At 36.4% G+C, this 22,994-nt stretch overlaps 2 protein-coding genes across 3 annotated transcripts in view; one reads left to right on the top strand and one right to left on the bottom strand.

Annotated features, from left to right (window-relative positions):
* The window catches only part of LOC126848940 (bifunctional methylenetetrahydrofolate dehydrogenase/cyclohydrolase, mitochondrial), a 244,673-nt gene that overhangs the window by 165,976 nt on the left and 55,703 nt on the right, over positions 1-22,994 (bottom strand). The window lies entirely within an intron of this gene.
* Positions 1-22,994, top strand: part of LOC126848942 (carbonic anhydrase-related protein 10) — a 133,411-nt gene that overhangs the window by 82,415 nt on the left and 28,002 nt on the right. For both annotated transcript variants that reach the window (XM_050590339.1, XM_050590340.1), the window contains exons 3-4: positions 7,180-7,316; positions 14,776-14,967. In XM_050590339.1, the coding sequence (XP_050446296.1) occupies positions 7,180-7,316; positions 14,776-14,967 (329 nt within the window). The remainder of the gene's footprint in view (positions 1-7,179; positions 7,317-14,775; positions 14,968-22,994) is intronic.

Genomic DNA, 22,994 nt, shown 5'->3' on the forward strand with positions numbered 1-22,994 from the left:
TTATATTTTATATAACACACACATACACACACGCGTATAAAATTCTAATAATGTGCTGTGCAGCCCTGATTAAGATAGCTACTTTTAAAAAGGCATATTAAATCGATATTGGCAATATTGTTACTTCTTTTTTGCGATGCTAATTGGTTATCTCGACGATGCACTGAACATTACTTTATATCAATAAAAGCTTGTGATAATTGAGCGACATTTGATAGTTTAAATGTTAAGTGGGTGTGTAATTTTTATTTAATTTATTTTAAAAAAATAGAAAACTAGAATCAATATGTGAGTAATTATATACACATACACGTAAAATAAATGGTGCGCGCGAAGTGCGCGTTTATTCTAGTTTTTTAAAACTGAGAGAAATACGAAAACCCAAAGATTCCTTTTGCGTGCGTGAGTTTATTTATTTATTCTTTTATAATTTAGTATAAAAAATATATTAAGTAAAAATTTAAATAATTGCGGACTAGTAATTATAATATTAAAATTAATTAAAATTTATTTATGCAATGATAAATTTTTCACAGAATATAAGTTTTTCATAAAAGTAAAATTATATAACATTATTGTTCTTATATTATTATATCTTTAAAATATATAAAATAAAAATATGCCGAAATTTTAAATAATTAATAGTCAGTTTTGTATTTTAAATAATTGTATCACAGCATAGAATTGCCATTATGAATTTTCCGCTTATCCTTGTCGCGGATTTATCGAAACCTATAAAACTTTTTATTTCGATCTTTGTTAATACGAAGAACCCTATCACGATTATTCAATTTTTTTCGCGCCTGCGGAAATCATTAAAACGCGGTTCAAAGCCGATCCGATCCCAGCATTTTTCAAACACTCCAGCCGTCGATTAATTGTTTTTATCGAGGCGACCCACTCTGTAGGGGCTAATCCATCCTTGATTAATCCCGCTGCCGTTCTCAAGTGGCGTGTTGCTTCTTATCGGCGGAAATCTGAAGGCAAGGGAAGAAATTCGACTCGACTCGGCTCAACGAGAAGAGGAAGAAGAAGATCGGGGCAAGATGGAGTGACGAGCGAGAGAAAGGACAAAAAATTGCTAGCAATTATTGCTGGCGTCCGTTAGATTATAATTAGGTCGGTTAACGAGAATAGAAAAGAGGCAGACCACTCTCTCTCTCTCTCTCTCTCTTTCTCATTAAGAATAATTAAAATAGGCGTTTAAGAGCTATAGCCGCATGATGACGCCGTAGAGGAAAGGGGAAAAAAAAAATGTTACGTTATGATGGGTTGGAAAACTGCTCAAGGATCCGCCGGATTGCTGTGCTCCGAGGGGAAATGCGGACGGGAGGGGGCACGAGGGGAAGAAGGGAGAGGACCAGGTTACGTTGGCTTCCACACTTAATCACTTTTGCTAATTGCAGAATGATTGCTCCGCGCTTGAAGTTTCAATAATGGGGTTGTTACACCTTCCCCGTCAGGACTACCTTCGTAGCCTCGGTTATATACCAGGAGCCAGGGGGTGCCCGGGTGTCTGTTCATACCCTCCCTTCCGTTCATCTTCTCCCCGCCACTTGGGGGCTTCCGCCTTGCCGTCGTCGAGCTCACCTCCTCAGGTTCCACGTGATAAATGCTATAATAGCCTACCTGCCCTCGGGTGATAAGAAAGTAATCATTCCATCTGCCCACCGTTATTTCATTATCCTCCCTCCCCCTTCTCTTCCGGGCCTGTCCTAAGCTTGTTCCGGGAATGGCCACCCCTTATCCGTTGCACCGGTATCAGCAGCGAACCGCTTCTTAATGATGGCCGAGGAGGTAATTATGCAATTATACGCAGAAGTAAAATTCGCAAACGGCAAAACAAAGCTGTGATCCGCAAATTTAAACATTGCATTTCCGGCATGGAAATAAAACCTCATTAAAGCATGCGCTGTAATATTATTTCACTGTATTATCAAATTATTGTGGGATGCTAAAAATGCTAGGTTAAAAATTTGAACAAGAAATTAGAAAATTGCAGTAAAATTTTGTAATATATGATGGAGATGATCAAATTTTCTCTGTAAATTATCGATGAACAATTACATGTTATTCTGCATCTTGTAATAGTATAATGTATTTTAATTTAATTTAATTTAACAATATAATTATATAATTATAATAATAATTATATAAGTTGATCGAATTTTGTTTAAAGAATTAGATACATATTACATTTCTTTCTATAATATATGTCGCATTTATGTAAAGGAGATTATATATTAAATATTATATATAGAATTATATATTATTATTATTATTATTATTATTATTATTATTATTATTATTATTATGAATTATTATATTACATTTATTCGCGAATGAGATTTAAAACCGAGTGACAGTAATCTTTATTCAGTTAATTGTCTCTCAAAGTTATAAGAACTTTGTAAATTACATTAGAATTAATTGAAACGTATTCTTTTCTTATCATTACGCATAAGTGAAATTATTGAATAAATTTAGCTCCTCTTCCATCCCCTGATAGAACAATACGATCGAATGTATGTGATCGATTCTAATTAAGTCCCGTGGCTTTAAATTGGTCTGTTCTCGGACTGATACAACGTAGCCCTATGTTCGCGAAGAACAATGGGTTTAATTTAATAGAATACGGTCCGATGTGGTTTAGATCCGATCGTCCGCTGGTGCGAATCGATTTAAACGCTGCTCATGTAACTATAATCCAATAGTAGATTACACGTCCGGTACATACATATATATACGATGCTTTTCCGCGAGCTAATAATTCGTTGTCACGCGTAATATATCGTACAATAAAGCTAATATAATATACATCCCGGTGGCGATATTTTGCCGAATAATTTATATTCCCGAAACACACAGGTTGCCTCTTACGAGGGACTTTATTTCTAGAAGTGTAACAATTTTATCGCTATATTAAATACGTAGACCAACCTCCCGCTGGAAAGAAAAGGAACGAGTCCGTTGATAAGTTTACGAGTTAATAAACTGAAAATGTTTACGACGGCTGCGAATGTCGTAAATGAAATCGATTTGAAACATTTTTATTTCTCGTGGCATATATATATATATATATATATATATATATATATATATATATATTAGAAAGTACTTATAATTATTTTATGTTCTTCGAGTACGTGCACCCGCTATGTAAGTAGTAAGTAGCCAATGTAAAAGGATCTGAGTCGTAACAAAATATATACTTTAGGATCCCAGTCTATTCTAGCGGTATAAACAATTAATGATTCCAATTTTTTTTTTTTTTTTTTGTAGAATATTAGAAAATTGATCTTTGTAAAGTTTCACATATGTTTTCATTAATTGATTGATTTGATTCTTAAAGAGCACGTTAATATTTTTAAATCTTGGATATTTTTTTTTTTTGCTTTATACGAGCCTCTACGAGTGGCATGTGCAAAAATGACAGTGTGACATGCTTCTCCTCATGTTAACCGTCTAAAATAAAAAATCTCAGTTTAGTTTTTTCTGTACAATATTTTTGAGATACTGAACGTAATTAGAATGAAGAAAATTAGTTTTTAACATTAGTATTTAACATTCTTCTGATTTTGAAGAAATAAAAGGAATTCAGCAAGATTAAAGTATCTAATTTTTAAATAAGAAACGTCAGAAAAAAAAGAAATCAATTTCTTTAAAAAGAGATCCCAAAAATCATGAATTTTTCATATCGCTAGAGTAGAGGTGACTCTAGATTGGATCCTTCAGACGTCGCATGCGTTCTCGCACGCATAATCGGCGGGCTCGTGCGTTCGAGAGCAACTTAATCGAATAAATCGCGGATCCATGTAAGTAGATAGGCACAAAGAGGTATATCTCGGCATGGCTGCGTATATACGCGATAACGAAGAATAGTGGCGAAGATTGCGATTGTGGATGAAATCGGGTGTACCGCAGCGCGCAAATGTTGCACAACGAATCGACCGGAATGAAAGTGGAAAGCGTTTACATATACAAGCGAAGCGTATGCATGCACCGTATGCGTGCGTCGTTTAATAAACTTTTGCGTGGCTAGCACGATGGCGTGCCATTTCCCTCGACATAAATTCCATCGCGGAAAAAGGCGAGAACAACGCGGGTAGAGAGTATGCGCTGCGGAATTGCAGTAGCTACTATTTCTCTCTCTCTCTCTTTCTCCCATTTTCTCGCGTTAAGAAATCAAGTGCGCGATTATTTCACGTGCGAGGTGAGTTGTAAAGAGCGTGAACCGCGAAATGTGTAACTTGACCGCACAGAAAATAATATCGGAGAATAATAATCTCTCCTCGTCGTGTCAACCTGTTTTTCATGCCGCTGTAATCAATCGAGACCTATGGAGCCAAGAATTTAATAATTTTACATTGAAATCGCAAGTGGATGTAAATACCTTTAACGGCTATTAAAATCAATTTACATACTTCTTTTTATGTATATTATGTGTGCGTATATTATAATAGGCAGGCGTTTTATATTCTTGGACAAAATGACGGTCTCGGGAGAGACCGACTTAGTACATACATACGTCACTTTTTACAACCTTTTAATTAATGAGTTCCGATGAAACGAATCACGCATGTGGTGCGCAGGCCGCTCAACGTGACGAGCGATGAAAGGGGATGAAAGAAAATTGTGGCGCGAGGATGCTAATTACAATGGGACTAATTGCGCCGCTGTTACGATGATACTAAAGTGTCCATGTATCCGTGTGTCGGCGTCGCACACGCGTGCGACGTGCATACGTGCGTGTGCTCATAGGGCTGCTTGCACGCCGTTCAATCGTTACGCACGCGTTTATTGGGCTCGTAAGTTTTGATTACGTTTGCGCGCCGAGATGTCATTACGTGTCATCCCCGTTCCTCCCCCCCCCCCCTCCCCGCTCCCTCCTACCCACGATGGATTCGGAGCGTTAGCTTGCATCGAGTTCGCATATCTGTTTCACCGCTCGTGTATATATGAGGTGATCCGAAATTTACGGTCTTGTACAACTTTATGTTGACTCTCACGTCTAATGTAGGAATATATCTATATCTAGAGCGAGAGAGAAGGCATATGAGGATGATTGTAACGTTACATGACAAGAATTTAATGATTTTACTATTATATGAATATGTAACTATTATACGTTTATGTAATATCTTTGCTTTCCTTTTATATATTGTTTTTAATAAATAAGAAAAATGAAGGAACTTTCTTTCGATGAATTTGATAAAATTTAAAAACTTTTTTTGAATTTAATTCTTACAATAGTATTAAAAAGATATTTTTAATTGTATTAATAGGAATATCATAGTGTCACATTTATTTTAGCACAATTATCTGAATTGATTGTAACTTGAATCATGTAAATGATATTTGTGACAGCTTTGCACATGAATTAATTAAGATGCAAAGTTAAACTCGATGCAAATCTGTATTTTTAATATGTTCTGTGTACAAATAATATATCGGGTAGTATCAGCGTGTACATCTCTCGCGTGTCGTTACACTGTCAGATTCTCGCGTCGACATGTCAAATAATTCATTGTCCACTCTTGTATTGCGAGTGAGCTGCTGTCTCGCGAGAATCGTCGATGATGGTCTCGCAAAAAAAAAAAATATATATATATATAAAGATATAAGAAGCGTGAGAAGCTCTTCGCTCAAGGCGAGAATATTTCAGGAAAGTCTGTTTGCTATTCTGTGCGAGGGAGAGACGAGTAGATTAAGAGGATGACTTATAACTTTTGTTAGAGTTATGGAGTGTAGAGTGATAAATCGTGCCCAGTTGAAGAAGATACGCGTATATAAGTACACAAGTAAATATGAGTGAAAGTAAAACTTTGAGACGTCGATTTTTCCATTTAATTATATTTAATACTCGACAATTCTTCTCCTTCGTAGATTTTGAATTTTATCCAAACACTTCGGCAGAAAGTGTAATTCCTGTTTGTGCTGCGTTTCGCGAGAGAACGTGAGGCTCCGCGAGACCAAGGATTCGTTAAGCCGGGCTTTTTCAGGGGATATCGATTCTTGCGGACGACGTGAAGAAAGTTAAATTTCTCAGAGGAGTGCCGGGAAACGCGAACGGGTCGGTTGCTCCCTAAGACGAAAGTATTGGAGGGGAAGTCGCGCCGGTCCCTGGCGTACAAACCTGGCGAAACGAGTTCAAAATCCCTTTTGCCGAGCGAAACTTGACGCGGACTGGACAAGGGACGGGCCGGCCGGCGCGACCAGCTGGAAAAGTTGGAATTATAAAAATTTCAGATTTCTGGACTGTTGACACGTGACACGATGACTCGTACTCAAATAGAGAAAATAAGAATCTTATCTCTTGGGACTTTACGACCGAGTTTCTTCCGGATGTTCTTCCGGCGATACGATACAAGTCCAAAATTTCTGGATGATATTCTTAGATGAAATTCATCCAATTTCCTCTTCTAGATATATCCTTTCGAGCACTATTTATTTAATAATAATTATGTGTATTTTAAAACTTTTTCTGCTTCTTGATTGAAAAAACCTGTTTTTAGTCAATTTTGGTGCCCTAAATATCTGCTCTCAAATTTTTGTATCACGTTAAGTTTTTGTAATTTCTAAAAAAATAAACTTAAAAAATTAGAAAAATCCCGCAGAGTACGTAAAAGTTTTTTTGAACTATATTTTTTAATGTGATTAAACGTTAATAGTAAAATAAACGTTAAAAATAAAAAATATATCCCATATAGATCTTGATAATTAATTTAAAAAACTTACTTTGATCCATGAATATCGTAAGTGGATAATCTATTAGATCATTCGAAATCTTGCGTCGTTTTGACATTTAAATTATTAGCTATAGCTGCTTAATGTAATAACAATTAAATTGTGTAACGATATCCTTGTTAACGATCTTAACAAATAGACACTTTCAGAAATTCTGAAAAATCTTATATTTTTCAAAAATTCGACTTGATCAAACAAAACTGAATATGACCTTTTTGTTTACGTATAATAGAAAATTATAAAACATAAACAATTTTTCTGTAGCAAAATCACATTTTATGTCATTGTTGTTCAATTGCGATCCTTTTTTCTAGCAGAATTAATTTTTTTTTTTCATAAATAACGCACTACAAGTATCCTCTTACCTTTTTTTAATTGTTGAAAATAGAGAGTCCTCTCTTATTTTTACTAACATGTTATATTATATTGCAGGACCTTCGTTTTGGGGCCTGATAAATCCGCAGTGGTCCCTCTGCAGCAAAGGAAGGCGGCAGAGTCCTATCAACATCGAGCCGGACAAGTTACTCTTCGATCGTCACTTGAGACCGGTGCACGTCGATAAACACAGGGTAATCCACTCTTTCAGTTCGCTAAATAATGCCGTAATTCGCGGGTATCGCTCACCTCTGGGAGACACGAGTATTCGATGAAATCAGAATTTCTTGTGTGAAGAAAGCCGATATGCAATTTTCTATTTTAGAGAAGTTTATTAAATCCTTCCCTCTAAAAGATTTCGAAACTTTTATCAAATTAATGAGTTACAAAATATTAATTATGCAGAGTGTCTCACTGCGCATGCATGTCATGTATTTATACGGCGTTTTAATTTTGCAAAATGTCCGCAAAATGTCGCGTTAAATTTTAATGATAAATGTGAAACTTATTAGTAGAATAATATAATCTCGATATATTAATAATAAATATCTCAAAATTTTTAATCTAATAAATATCTTACATTATTAAATCGCAATTTTTCAATTTTCAACAAATTAAGATTTAACGCGACAGAACATCGGGCAACCAGTATATCATCGTGCGCTCGAGTATGATCTTGGGAAAAGGATACGGACAAGTTAATTTGAAAGTTCGGTCTCGTCTCGTGTGCACGTCCACTTCAAATGAAGACGAAAGAGTTGTCTGACGGACGCTCGTTAGTCAAGCGGAACACATACTGGGTGTCTCTCGGGATCATTAAATTGCTCTGGTTTTTGCGTTTGGCGGACAGGTAATGAGAGGGATCTCATTGATATTAACGATTTGAAAACGCGGTAATTCATTGCGAGCGTATGATGCATTGTTTGCTCTGAATACGTTCGATTGTTGACCATTACGTGTAATTATGCGCATCACAGTCGATTTGCTTTTATCGCACGGAATAAAGAATTCCGTGTTTTATATAATTAAAACAGATCGGAATAAAATTATATAACGCTATGATAATTTTAATTATATGAAAGCCGGATTTTGCGCATTATTGCAAATAAAATAAAATACAAATGGTATTGAAGCTAAAAAATTAATGCAGCAGATGTTAATGAAATTCTACAATTACACGATGTAACTCCGATTCATATTATTGAATAAATATATAATTCTGTTTAATATTATACATCCAACGAAAATTTTTATTTACACACAATTTTGTAACTTTTATTGTAATACGTGTGGTAGAATTTTACATTTTTTATTTTGGCAAATGAAAAGGATATTATTTTATATGACATATTTCCGTAACTTTAAAGAAGAATATACTAAGTTTTACATTTTTTATTTCTTTATAAAAATATAGCGATATAATTGATTCAAAGTCGGAGCGCTATAAACTCGATAAGAATTTACATCAGGTGATTAAAAGCGGCATTTCATTAACACTGGAGGACTAAGTTAAAATTAGAACGTCGGAAATGATTCATTTTGCACAAGACACCTTTCGAAAAGCAAGTAGAAAATCAGGTTAGTAAAAGTATTCCCAGAGCTGTCGCGTGATAGTAATGGATTTGGAATTCACCAGCGAGAGGCACTTTTCCGCTGTCCATTTTTCACTGGGCAAACTCGTTGATTCGATAATAAAACCATTAATTATGAAGCCATCTATTTAACGCTGATTTCCGTTTCGTTCAGTGAAGATGCTTCGGAGAGCCTCGGGAAAAGCTAATTTTCTATTAAGAAAACATTTATTCATTCCCCTATCCGTTCGTCCACAGCTATTTGATTTTCGATCATGGTTACAACCTTTAATAATTTTCTTACGAGATAGAATGAGAGGAGACCTCATGAATATATAAATTTCTAGAAAATAATATATATTTTTATAAAATGTAATATTTCACAAAAATTTTTATTTCTATAAATTTTTTTTATTAAGAGCAATATGATATTATATTCACCATGTATATTCGGTATATTCGTTATTTTGTACTTTGGTCGATCTGCATGTACAAGTGATTCATGCATGCACTATGAGCGTATTGAAGAATATATTGAGAGGTCGAAAGCCGTTTATGAATGCATGAACGAAAAGTCTCTGTGTGAACTTTCGATATACATAGAAGAAGTATGAACTTTTGATGTAGAATGGAAGAACTTGCAATGCGCTGCTCGATTTATTCTCTCCATTTATATTCTCATTGATACCTTTTTGCATTCGGGACACAACTCAATAATTTGAACGAGAGAATAAAGAAGAGACACATGGACGGAGGTATGTAGGTATAATGACGGGATTTAATGAAAAAGAAAATTGTAACGACTATTTTAACGCATATCATTTCTTTAAAATATTGTAATTTATACGATTTATGCAGTTAAACCGAGAGAAACTGTTTTAAATAAGTTTTTAAATAATTTTTTAAATAATTTTTAAAATAACTTTTTAAATAATTTTTAAAATAATTTTAAAATCATAGATCATTTTTTAAATAACTCTGCGATTTAAAACTCATTTCGCAAAATCATATTCGATACATATTTCATCAAATATATGAATAGAAAAAAATACAAACACTTGAAAAAAATTGCGGGCGATTTTATATATTAACAAGATTTTCTATCATCTACACTATTCATATTAATCTCGTTTTTGTTTATCATATACGCTCCATTCAATTTCATCGACGTATGTTTGTGCGTATTTCACACCTAGATACTGTTATCACGGCACCTATGGTCACCTCATGTTCAATACGTTCCCTCCATTTTCCACGGAACATGCACCGCGCGTTGTCGCGGTCGCGGTCTCGGGACGGTTATTCCTGAGAAACGCGAGCATGAAAAATGCCCGGGTACCGTGGGTACAATGCCTTCCTCACGGATACGGCATTTGATACGGGTCGGTCTCGCAGACGGATACGTTTGCTCCGTGTATTTTCCCATGCGAGACGCTGACCGAAAACTCCGGCGAGCGACGATATTGCCCGCGAAAGGATACAATAAATACACGACGCGCGATCGCGACAATAACTCTTTGTACCAGATGCAAGCGACCAGAACTGGCTGGCGACGAAGATATTATTGCGCTGTCCGTGTCTCTCTATACGTTGACTCCTTTTATCGCGTCTCGCAGCATTTTTCGCTGTGAAATACGTGCATACGTTTTCACAAGCTTTTACTATTTTTAAATAAAAGATAAATAAATATAAATAGAAAAATTAATTCAAAACGCTTTAATAAAAAACTGATAAATATGTAAAATGTTATTTGATACTGCAAAGATTTATTGTAAAATTCAGGATAAATATTTTGCTGTTTGCCAACTGATGAATGTAATAAGAATTTTTTTTTTCTGCTTTTGTTCTCTGCGTTTCATTTATTTCATCGCGATTTCACTTGTTCGCTCGTATTATTCAATGCAGCCAGCTGCAGTCTTGCCTATCTACGGAAGTCGTAGATGCGATATCTGCATCGCTTCCTATTCCTGTTTCTTTCGAAGAGCAAAAAAGAGGGAGAAAAATGCGCATTCATCGACTTCGCAGACGGACCACAAAGTGTCTTCCGCGGAAATGCACGTGAAAAGGTTTAAACGCGCTTCCGAGGTATCGTTTGCCCTGTCCTTCCCTCCCCACCCTATGACGAAGTTCCGTTTCCATTGCTCTTATCCCGTTCCCGCCCTAGAGTCAATCTTTCTTACTACTAACGGTAGTAGCTGCGCCGGTTCTCACGAGCTGCCGTCGTCCGATGCATTCTGCCGCGCTTTGAAACGAGCCACGAACGGGACTCTTCATTGTTTGCCTACCCTCCAGCTAGCGACTCCTCCTCCATCTCTCTTTAGCACGGCAAGCGCTAAAGAGAGTTCTCTCAAGTGTCCTCTCTCTCTCTCTCTCTCTCTTGCCTTTTACCGCGCTCTTAACCGCACTGACAACGGCATCCTTATCCTCTTTCATTGAAACAAACGCGGCGTGAAACCACGCCGAGAAATCGCACGCGCGCGTGTCTTGAAATTTTTGGAAAATCCTATTTACAAGGGAGATAGAAAATGTCGCTCAAAAATTTCGATGAAACAAGAGCGAGAAAATTTTTACATCAAAACTTTTTCCCTTTTTTTTTTCAAATACATTTCTCGAGCAAAATCACCTCGAGCCCGAAGTGTCTCGAAGTGTCAGGAGGCGCAGGGGACGAAAGGGGGCTGAGCCTGGCGCGACGGAAACCGCACTGACGTCACACCTGGTCCCGCGCTATTTAAACGCGGTCTCGGACCGTTTCATAGCCGACGCCCCATTGGTACGACCAAGTGGTGCGAGACCTCGGTAGGGAGCCTCGTGAATTTATACGCCGTTTAACCCGGTTAAAACTTTGGCACTTAAATTAAACAATAGAACGAACCGCGCGCCCCGGCACCCTTTCGAGTCGAACGTACGTCTTCGGCTCGGCAGAGCTTGCTCTAACTGTTTCATCCCTCTTCCCCTCTCGCTTCTCTTTCTCCCAAGTCCGTTCGTGTGGCCAGTTTGCTCGCGAAAACGCATTTATAGATCGCTTCGCAGAGCGATAGCTTAGTTGTAGATACCATAATTTTATTGTAAAAACTTGTATTTTTGGGATGAGATTTAGTTGTTCTCGCTGTTTCATAATTGATAATTTAATTAAAAAGAAATTTGAGGAATAAATTTTACATAGCTTCAATTAAAATTATTAATATTTTATTATAAAATTATAGATAGCTGATATTTTATAAAAAATATATAACATACATGTTATACAGAGAAGAATCTTATAAATATTTTAAAATTATCGTATATATGAAAAATGAATGTTTAAATAATTAATTCGACAATATGCAAAGATCGGGAAGGGCATAATATTTTGACGATTATCTCATAAATTTAGATTGGAATAAGAATTGCTTAAAAATTTTGTGAGTTATTGTCGAACCATCCTGTATATCGACGCGCTATTTTGCCGTCGTAATTTTATTGCAACAAGTGATCGAGTAGATTCCGGTGGGGAATAGCCTTTACGAGCTATTTCTATCTCTCGCGCACACTAAAGCTGCCGTTAACGGCCCGTCGATAGTACCTTTCTATAGCACGAACAATCCCTTGCGAAACCGGCCAACTGTACACCTCAATCGTATGTATATGTACAGCCTGTTCGCCATAATCGAAGCTGTAACGAGCGCGTTCTCTTACATCGCGCCAAAATTGCCAATTCCCGGGCGTATCCTGGTGACCGCGTGCGCGCGTTCACGTTTCGATAAGCACGATCATAGAAACGTTGTAAGAAACTGTTTCGGCGCACAAATCGATGTAATCGGTGTAATACAAATAGAATTGATTGTCGATTAACCTGCGTAAAAGGGACGCGCGGGCGAAAGCGAGTTCTATGAATTTCACAGAGAACGTAAATCGCTTGCGGACACGAAATTATAATATCTAATTTTAAAATGACATTATTTTATTACTGTTCAATTTTTTTCCATGAAATTATGTTCAGTAGCTCATCAATATTTTAATATTACTACCAGTTTATTTATTTCAAACAATTATACGGATAGCAACATGTCATATCATTGAACTATGCATTTTTGAACCAGCGCTACGCGCCGAGGCTCGTATCGCCCCAAAAAAGTTAAATATTAAAAATTTTAAAATACTCCCGTACTGTTGAAACATCAATAAAAAGGTAGGCAAAACGTCAAAACATATAAATTTTTAATATTCTTTTAAAAAAATAATAAAAGTTATGAATTTTTTATACTATAATATATATAATTTCATACTATAATTTTATCACATAAACTGAGCTTGAGAAAATTCGACGTCCACGCACTCTTTACATCTCGCTATCTTTTCTCACTTCTCTCTTTCAATCCCGGTTCCCTCGTGAATTCTGCAGTCCTTACGGGAACAAAACGCCAGCCGACAGAATGTGCAATGACGATTGTTCGGACTAAGGCGAACGACTTTCCGGGCGAGAGGGAAAGCTCAGAACGGGGGCGTCAAGATGGAAGGTGATCTGAACCCCCGACCAAACTTTGAGTTTCGTGGAAAGAAAGCCTTTGTGAGCCTTTCGTGATGATTCAAGATCGCATGGAACTATCGTGTTCCGCCGCGAGTCTTCCCTTCCGCTTTCCCTCTTTCTCTCCCTTTCTCTTTCCTCGAGTCGCTTCCATTGATCCAAGTTCGAAGACGATGGTACGAGGCCGAGGAAAAAGGAAAGAACTTCGACAGGCAAAAAAGACGAAAGAGGGGGGAGGGGGGGGGTGGCGGACGAATTATTCCCGGGGGCAATCGAAGGGGTGGAAATCTATCGCGAAATAATGAGTTATGCGCCATTGACTCTCGCTCTTCTACCACGCGAAAAGTCGTCGCGCCGCCTGCTCGTGTTCATTTCTCTCTGTCATCGCGAGGAAGGAAGGAAGGCAGTTTTGCCGATATCTTAATGAATTCAGAAGAAAACAACGAGGAGAAATTTTTCAAGTGAAATTAATCGTGAAATTGTTTAATTTAATATATAATATTATTAAAATCTTTTTTTTTTTATATCTTTCTATATAAAAGCAATTATGCTTGTTCTAAACAATAGAAAAATCTTAAAAAAATAATATTATAAAAGATTATTAAAATATATTAAAATGTATTGTAAAGTTTAGCTTGTACATCACAATATAAGCGTTTTTTTTTTTAATGCATTTGTAAAGAATTATATTTTGAAGAGGTTGGTGAGAAGCTGAGATGATTCTACATTAATCTATTATAGAAAGATTGCACGAAGGAATCTACTAGGAGAAAGAAAGAAGACAAGAAGGAAAGGGGAGGCGAAAAATCTATTGCAAAATAATAAGTTATCTCTCGACGACTTTTGCCGACGTGTCTTTCGCGGCTGGCTTCTCCCCGAGGTTACCTCATTATTTCTAACTGATGATGCCATAATTCAGGTTCTCGGCGACGTACAAGAAAATGGACTTCTCCTCGGCCTCGTCTTGCACTTTGCCGAGCTCCTGTGCGACATGGCACCGTGTCTGGTTTTGCTATTCCATCCAATTAAATGCTTAATCAATTATCCCACGGACGACGAGTTGCCGCCCTTTCTTGTAGACATCTTTGCACAGCCGCGCTCTTATGCAGCTCATTACGATAAAGTGAAAGTTATTGTTCGCGAATCTCGTTTTAAAGTACATGGAATTAACATGAAAAATCCTACGTATTACCATTTTGTAAAAGTTTGATTTATATTTAAAAAAGATGATTAATTTATTTGAACGTTATTATTCCTTTTGCGATTACAATTTTTATCATAAACTTAACAATTTGTTACTTTTCTAAAATATTGTCAATTTTTTGCGTATTGTTTTCTCTTAAAAGCAATAGAATATTTATCGTTAAGTATATTGATAATGTTTAAAAATACTTATAATATCAAGAAATATTTGTATATACATTGCGAGTATTTTTTTTTTTTATTTTTATTACCTGTAGCTGATGTGATTATCGCAATTTAATTATAATTATTACATTACATATAATATATATATATAATTATTACATTACATATAATTGCATTGCACTAACAAGCTTCAATTTATTCTGCTTTCAGATTTCCGGAAATTTACACAATACCGGACAGTTCCTAGTGTTTAGAGCGGATAGAGAGGCAAAGGTACGAGTCAATATAACGGGTGGTCCGCTTGCCTATCATTATCAGTTCGAAGAGATATACATTCACTATGGATTGGATGATGGTCATGGTTCCGAGCATCGTATTAATAACTATGCTTTCCCCGCTGAGGTGAGTAACATATAATATAAAAGTGTTACAAGATCCCGCGACTTAATTATATGCAAATTAATAATACTCAATTATAGCGCATATTCAATAAAATTGTCAATTAAACCTGCGCCTCCAATCAAACCTGGAATCTCATAATTAATTATCACTAATTGATTTTAATAAAAGAAGCCATATACACACTTAATTATATGAATAAAGTTTGTTATAAATAAAAAAAAAAATAAATATGTAATAAAAAAAAGATTTTTAAATTTTGCATAAGATACAAAATACAGACAAGATCTTTTTGCATTCTCTGGTTACATTTTCTTTGCGAAATTGAATACGTAAATCAATTCTTTCCTACCTATAAATAACGAAGATAAAATTAATGAAGGTAATAGAAACCATTTTCGGATTAATAGTTAATCGATTCGCAGATTTCCGTCGCGTTTATTTAAAAGTGCTTGCATTTTTTAACCGATAGGTATCTACCATCCACGTTAGTAATCCATTTAGAAATAAATTCGAGTATTAATTGCAAATTTATATATGTTTTAATTCTCATATTGCTCATAATGAATTCTCTTTTCCTTTGAAGAAATCTATATGGGTTTAGAACCGCGAAATAGCATTTGATTATCGCACTATATATCGTGAATACCGAACATCGTTATTATTAATTTGTTGCCGAAATATTTTATTTACTATAATATATATTTATATGCGAAATATTAAATTATATAAGCATTTGATATTAATATAACAATCATCATCGCGGCAAAAGAGGCAACATTACTTGCATGCATCAATTTAACATGCCTTTTTTAAGAATAGATTATTAAAAAGAAGAACACATCATTTTGTCGTAAATAAGTGTGCTGATTTTAAACATCAAAGTTGCTTTTATACATAAAGCAAAAGAAATTTGCGAGTTTCATGAAACGTTTGCGTATATAAATTTACGTAATTGCTGGCGTTATTAACTAATTACAGTTTATTGTATGCATATCTGTGCAGTAAAATAATACTTACAACTGTAACACACCTCTCGGATTTTCGGTTACGCCAACCACAAACACACAGTACGGACAATCATGAAATTCTAATCACGCCATTATCCTAGCAATCGCTTTACAAAGCGACAAATAATTAGGATTATCGTGTAATTTGCAGTTTGCCAATTAATTATAACCGCAATGTAGTAGTCAGGGGACCCGTCTGTCTATGACACAGAGGCGGGCGAATCTCTTGTATAAAATTTTACATATTGGCGAACGTGATTTTATTCGCAAATGAGTGGAGACGCAAAATCATTGCCGTAAAACGAGAGCGGAGGATGACCCGGGAGTGACGATATAATTAATTGAAATTAATTACGTGCCGCCATCGTAACGAGACAAATTAAACATTCGTTAAACGGGACATGACGGCGACCCAATTAACTGTGACCCGTTTATTCCTCTCGAAAAGCCAGGCCACACAACTCGCGCCGCTTCCTCTCTTCGCGCAATTCAATTTTCTTAAATCCACAAAATAATGTGGCGCGATCCGCCATCATCGACGCGCAAAGCTTCTAAACCGGAATCGCGACGACTTTGCCACACCTCGTTACCATTTTCGCTTTTCATCCTAACAATCTAATATATATTCTAAAGTTTTTATTAAATATTTTATATTAAACAATTTTTGTTTAAATATTATATACATATATATATATATATATATATATATATATATATATATAATATTATATATAATATTAATTGTTAAAATGATCTATTTATAAATAAATTCCGTTTTACGAAATATTTCGGAAGAGAAATAAATATGATATCCCTGAGATGATAAAAAATTGAAAATGTACGTAATATTCTTGGAAAATTGGAAAAAGATGGAAAAAGATGGAAAAAAGGTCGCAGCAGAATGTTAACGAAGGGATCCCACACGAGAAAGGTATTACCAAGTCTGGTAAAAAATGAATCTTGCGAGCGCGCGGTTGAATGGACGGAAATGTAATATCGATTAGTACTTCTCGCAAATACAGGTCGGAAGATACTTCTCCTGTCTTTTTTTCTTAATGACTAAAAAAGGCAGATTAATGAATCCGCGCGAGCGGGGGGGAGGAAGGGTAATTATCGAGAATCGATAATCAAGAAGTCTAAATGCATTTGTAGGATGTCGAATCGGTGATACAATCTCAACGCGGATCTCTCATTTATTAAAACTCAGTGTACGTAAAATTCAATATGCCAATAATAACCAACTTCTTGATCGCAAAATTTCCTCAGGTGATAATTCCTCAAGGGATAAACGACTATAGTTCAATTCGAATATCACAAATACAGTTAAGTAAGCAAGCCACCAATAAAAATCTTATTTAAACTTGCAAGATCGCTTCTATCAAAGCAATTAAAGTTTCTTTTTTATTTGCTGAGCTATTATTATTAAATAGTGTGCTAAAACATACTATTTACTTGATTAATTTTAAATGAGAATTAATCTCCTATGTCGTATATATATTTGGATAATTTTATCTCTGTTTTTTCTTCTATAATTTATAATTATAATTATTTCCTACTTGCTATTTCTTAAAGATCTGTTTGAAATTAATAATTTGAAAATGACATAATTTAATAACAATTTTGCAAATAGCTACCTCTAATGTAAGTTTTTTAATACATAATGCTTCGATAATTGATGTTGTTAAATGCGACCTTCTTCAATGCAGCATTTTATATAGATTTTAATTTGTAAAGAAGTTTTGTGATAAAATTTCTCTCTGCTCTCTCTATATAAAGGCACAATAAATAAAATAAATCCGTATAATTGCGACACCGGATACATAAATCTTTTATCGAATAACATTATCAAGAGAAACATTTTCTTAATGCTAACGTATTTTACAGTCATTTATCCATTATCCATTTTCAACATTGTTTCTATTTGGAAATAAGATTCAATTAGGTCCCAAAATCTGACATGAGATATACGTCACGAAGTGAATTCTCAATATATCGATTTCTTATATCTGTTTCTAAATAATGTAATATCAGGCGGTAATATATGAATGGAAGAATATCGAATATCATCTACAAGATATAAAGAATTTAGATATGTAGCTTCCAACTCAGGGGTATATTTTTATTTCGACATGCATAGAAATCCGCATATACGTAGCTCCCATCCTTTGACGCGTCGAACCTAGATTTTCCAAGAAATCGCGCGTTCAAGAAGAAGGATGATCGTATAGATCGCAACACAACATCCTTCTTTCTTTCACGTCTATTAAAATACGATGCGCCGTGTGATTTAGAGCTCTACGCAAGAGGTGGTTTACGAATTTACATGGCAAGACACCGGGAAAAGCGCCGAAATGCGGCCGCCCATTATATCCTCAGTGAGGAACGAGCTTTCAATGGCGTCGTGAATCAAAGCCAGTCACGTACCATCGTACGGTCTCTACCAACTCCTCGTCTACCTTACGCTCCTCTAAATCGAGGCTCTACTGAGACTCTACGCGAGCATATGTGAATTAATTTCGCAGCCCCGCAAGAAGAGCGGGTCTGATATTTTTCCACTTGCCAAATTGATTTTGATCTCAAGTAAAAGAGGGTTTGTCGCACCCAAGTCTTGGTAGGTGAGAAAAAAATTAGACAAAATGTGCCAGGATTAAAAACTATCCAGAATTTGCGTCAATATTTTTATTTAAAAAAAAAATCTCCTTTTATTCTTCATTAGAGGGGATTTTCTCAAATATTTATTAAGGCGAATTGTATTCGAATTTCGGGAACATTGAAGAGATGATTAGAAAGGTGTGAGTGTTGGATAGATAAATGCAAAACGATAATTTGCGCGGCGTGTAACATTATAGTCAATAAAGAGAGCATAACATGAGTATTATCATTAATTCAGTAATCCCCCTAGGGGGGAGCAAATACAATTATAATCGGTATCGCCATACACACAGTACATTATGCTAGGTGTACGATAATACTCAATAGGCATCTGTGTGTATTCAGTGACAAAAGTTACTCGCTTAGAAGAGAGACTGCCTTCAATGGAAACAAACCATTATTAGTGAATCAAAGTTGCAAAATTAAACGCCGAATTTCTCGTTCATTATTGTCCCTCGTGAAATGAAAATCGAAATATTTGATATAATTGCGACTCATAATGCGCACACTAACTAATCTAACTAACAATAGAAATAGATAGAATATTCCTTTTATTTTATTTTTCTCTCAATTACAGTCACGCTTCTGTCGCGATGGAATAAGTATATTTTTTTTTTACCAATGATCCATCAAGCAGAGCTCACAGCTCACGCGTACCACACGAGTTTGTTACACGATTTGCATTCAAATGCAATAGTGGCGTCGTTAGTAACGGCAACGGCGCGTTAAAAAGCTAGGTGATTAATCAACGGCGGTGAAGGGCTCGCATAGTTCCGCAGCGTCAAAAGGACGCGAATAATTCAAGCTGCGAAGCGGCATCTTGGCTGCGTAAACACTGCGCTAGATCATGGCTGTGTATTGGTAGCGCGCATATATAATGAAATGTGCATAATACGTGTTTCCAGGAAATTCTGGGAGGGAGGGAGGGAGGGAGGGAGAGACCGAGAACAGTCGCGAATGAGGGGGTGGCTGTTGATGCGGTTGATGGTTTAGCCGGGGAGAAACGGAGGAGGGGGAAGAAGGCTCGGGGTTTGAAAGCCGTAATTCCTGCAGGACAAGAGAATTCCAAGAGCCAGGACGCTCGAGCAAGTCTGACCCGTAATCGTGCGTGTTTGAGGGACGAGGCGCTTTGATGCCGAGAGCCTACTGAAGGAGCCAGCTGATGGAGTACCTCGAGCGCGGCGCGCTCCTGAAATAGGCTCCGTCCCCCTTATTGTCCCCTTCGCACCGCTGGCGAAACCGATGTCCGGGAGTGTACGGCTATTTAGCCGTCGGACAGGCCCCTGTCGAGACCCCTGTTCGCGAATTTATGGCCGCCGTGCCAGGACCAAATTGGACCAAACCGCGCGCGCTGTCTAGTATTGTCCGCCATCGATCACATAAGAAACGTCTCGGGGTGCGATTTTACTTCACGCACACGATCTCTTCGAGATTGAACTGGAAGGAAATTTATGTTAAAACGGCGTACAAAAAGTATATGGATCTTTACGTATCTGTGTTGAAATATAAATGTTGAAAATAATCTTTGGAATAGCCGAATTTGCGCAGGTCATTATCATTTTTTTTTTCTTCTTTTTTTCTATGCGAGTTAAAATTTGTGACAGTGCTCGATAAAGAAAATAATTACTGAGAAACTTTATTGTAATTTGCATTGCTAGAATAATTTAATTAAAAGTTTTCAATTTTTACAAAATCGCGTCCATTTACATGTAAATGGTGATATAATATTTTACCATTACTTTTTATATAAAAAAAATATTTTGCTTTTTAAAAATATATCGAGAGAACTTGTCGTGCTGATTTGATATTAATTGCAAAAAGTTTAATTAGCGAAATAAGAGCCTGAATAAAACGGTTCTCTCTTTCACAACAAATTTTTCCCTTCTTTCGCTTTGTTATTTCTTTTTTTAATTGATTTTATAATTTGCAGAGCGAATTTGAAAAATTTACAACAACCGATTAATTTCAGCATTGAAACCGAAATAGAATGGTGGCAGTGCAAATGCGACGTAGGGATGCCGAGGGTGCTTTTGATAGGAGCGGCGCTCTGACAGCCGGTATACCCACTAATGGTCAAACAACGTGGCACGGGATTCGAGTGCTATGATTATGCCACCGGAGCGTACACAAATTGACAGGCATAATTGGTTTAATTTCTGCATGGCGTCCAGCTTGTGGAACGCGGCCGTTTGGTATTGTCTAGAAGGACGCTAATACCTTAAAGCCTGTCCCGTCGCTATCAATGCACTTGATCGCGCAAATAGGAAACGCGCCAAGATAACAAAATTACCGTCGCGTACATTAACTTACATTTAGCATTATTAATTAACTACCGACATTGATGCTAATAACTAGTACAATTAAACGGAAGTTGCATGTGCAACATTATTTCACGTGAAATCAATAAAGCACACAACAGATAGTATAATTATCTTCCTATAATTATTTCCTATATATATATTTTAGCACTGTATTTATATATATTTTATATATATATATATATATATATATATATATATATATATATTTTAGTAAGAATTAAGAAGATAGAAATAGAAGATGAAAAGATTTCACGGATAGCCTTTCTCAACCTGTTAATTTTAATATATGCATACATTTTAGTAATAGAAAGATTTCACAGCTCTCAACCCGTTAATTTTTCAGCTTTGTCATTCAGTTTATAGCGAAACTTTTTTTACTAGGGAAACGACTCTACGCACGAGAGCGCATTGAACGTATGGAGAAATAAAGAGAAATCCGAAATGGTAGCGGGCGTATATTCATTTAATTATTCCGCGCAGAGCTTTAAACAGTCGAGAGGCCCTAGCGGGCGTTTCCGTAATTGTAGTGGTCGTTTATAGTTGAATGACCCTCGTCGCGTCGCGATTGTGTATTGTCACGAGTCCTCTCCTACTTCCGGTTTGTGTTAAAAGGTCAGCGGGGCTCGAGGATTACCACCCCTCTTTTCGCACTCATAAAAACCTCTCGTCGGGATCTCCTTGAACGTTATTAAAATTTTACGACGACCGGCGTTACATATTAAAAGCGGACTCTGTAAACTCCGGTGAATAAATTAATAATCACGATATTGATTCGACTTAATTGGATCGCGGGACGGTGTTAACGTGTTACGAGCCGGTTGGTCGTGTAGCTTCGCTACCTTATTAATTAATTTCATGTTTGTTTTACGCATATTATATGCGCAAATGATGCGTTGCCTGTTATAACGCCCATATACCTCTTCGTCCTTATTTAATAAAATTTCCGGCCGTCCCGTACGCGATAATTGATTTAATTGAAACAAAAACCACCGATAAGCGGCAGTCACTGCCATTATCATGAGTGCCATTCAATATAATATTATTTGAAATGATGGGAAATTGGAATATTTTGAAGAAATGTATTCACACATTGACATTAAAATGCAGTGATCGAAAGCACTGGACAAACACAGGTAGATGATAATTTTGCTGCGTCTCGAGGAAAGCTTTTTACACGCCGTACCGCGAGGTTAAATCTTATTAATGATACTAAAATGTAATTAGCAATAATTTGAAAGTATAATCCCCTCCCGCGTTCAATTAACGTCGACGCGACATCACGGACGGTAATGGAGTACTTGGTGCTTTTTCGAACAAAATGACGCAAGAAGACGTATCTACATATGAATAGTAGAGTCTCTTAGGATGTCTTCGTGCGCACATATATATATATATACGCATCTGCATATTAATGCACACGTATCCCAGTGTGTATTGTCACGTCGTTGTGTCCGTATATACATTCTGTGTGTCTGTGTGCAACCAGCACTCGTAGGTTATTATGGAGAGTCGGTGGGTGGATGGGTCGGTGGTAAACGGAGGGAGGGAGGGAGGAGGAGAGGATGCGCGGCATTACAGCTGTATATCTATCATACTAGAATAGCGCATTGTGCCAGAAATCGTGATGGCATGCCCATAGGCCGCAAGAACGTCATAAGCGTACCCTCTAATGTGTGAATTATCCCTGATGCGCGCGAATATGGGAAAAAAGGTATAAGTAAGGTTGCATCAATGTGCGAGATTGCGGGCTCTGATGGGCGTAATCTTGTCTAAGGAAATAAAAACGATCTATTAAGTGCATCCTCGCTTAAAGGAGTCGACAAGACGCTAGAAAGAGACGTGTTGTTCCAAGAGTTCATGTATGCAATTTTTACATTTTATAATTTCCAGAAATTTTTTAAAAATCGTGAGATAAATATATTTTACCCTGTATATTTTTATATAGTAAATACACGAGAAAAATGTGTCAAGAGGACGATAGCCAGATGGGACAGAAAATTGAAGTAAACATTATAAGTGTTGGCGAACGGACAATCGATACGCGCGG

Source organism: Cataglyphis hispanica, chromosome 4 (genome assembly GCF_021464435.1).
Source record: "Cataglyphis hispanica isolate Lineage 1 chromosome 4, ULB_Chis1_1.0, whole genome shotgun sequence".
Lineage (NCBI taxonomy): Eukaryota > Metazoa > Arthropoda > Insecta > Hymenoptera > Formicidae > Cataglyphis > Cataglyphis hispanica.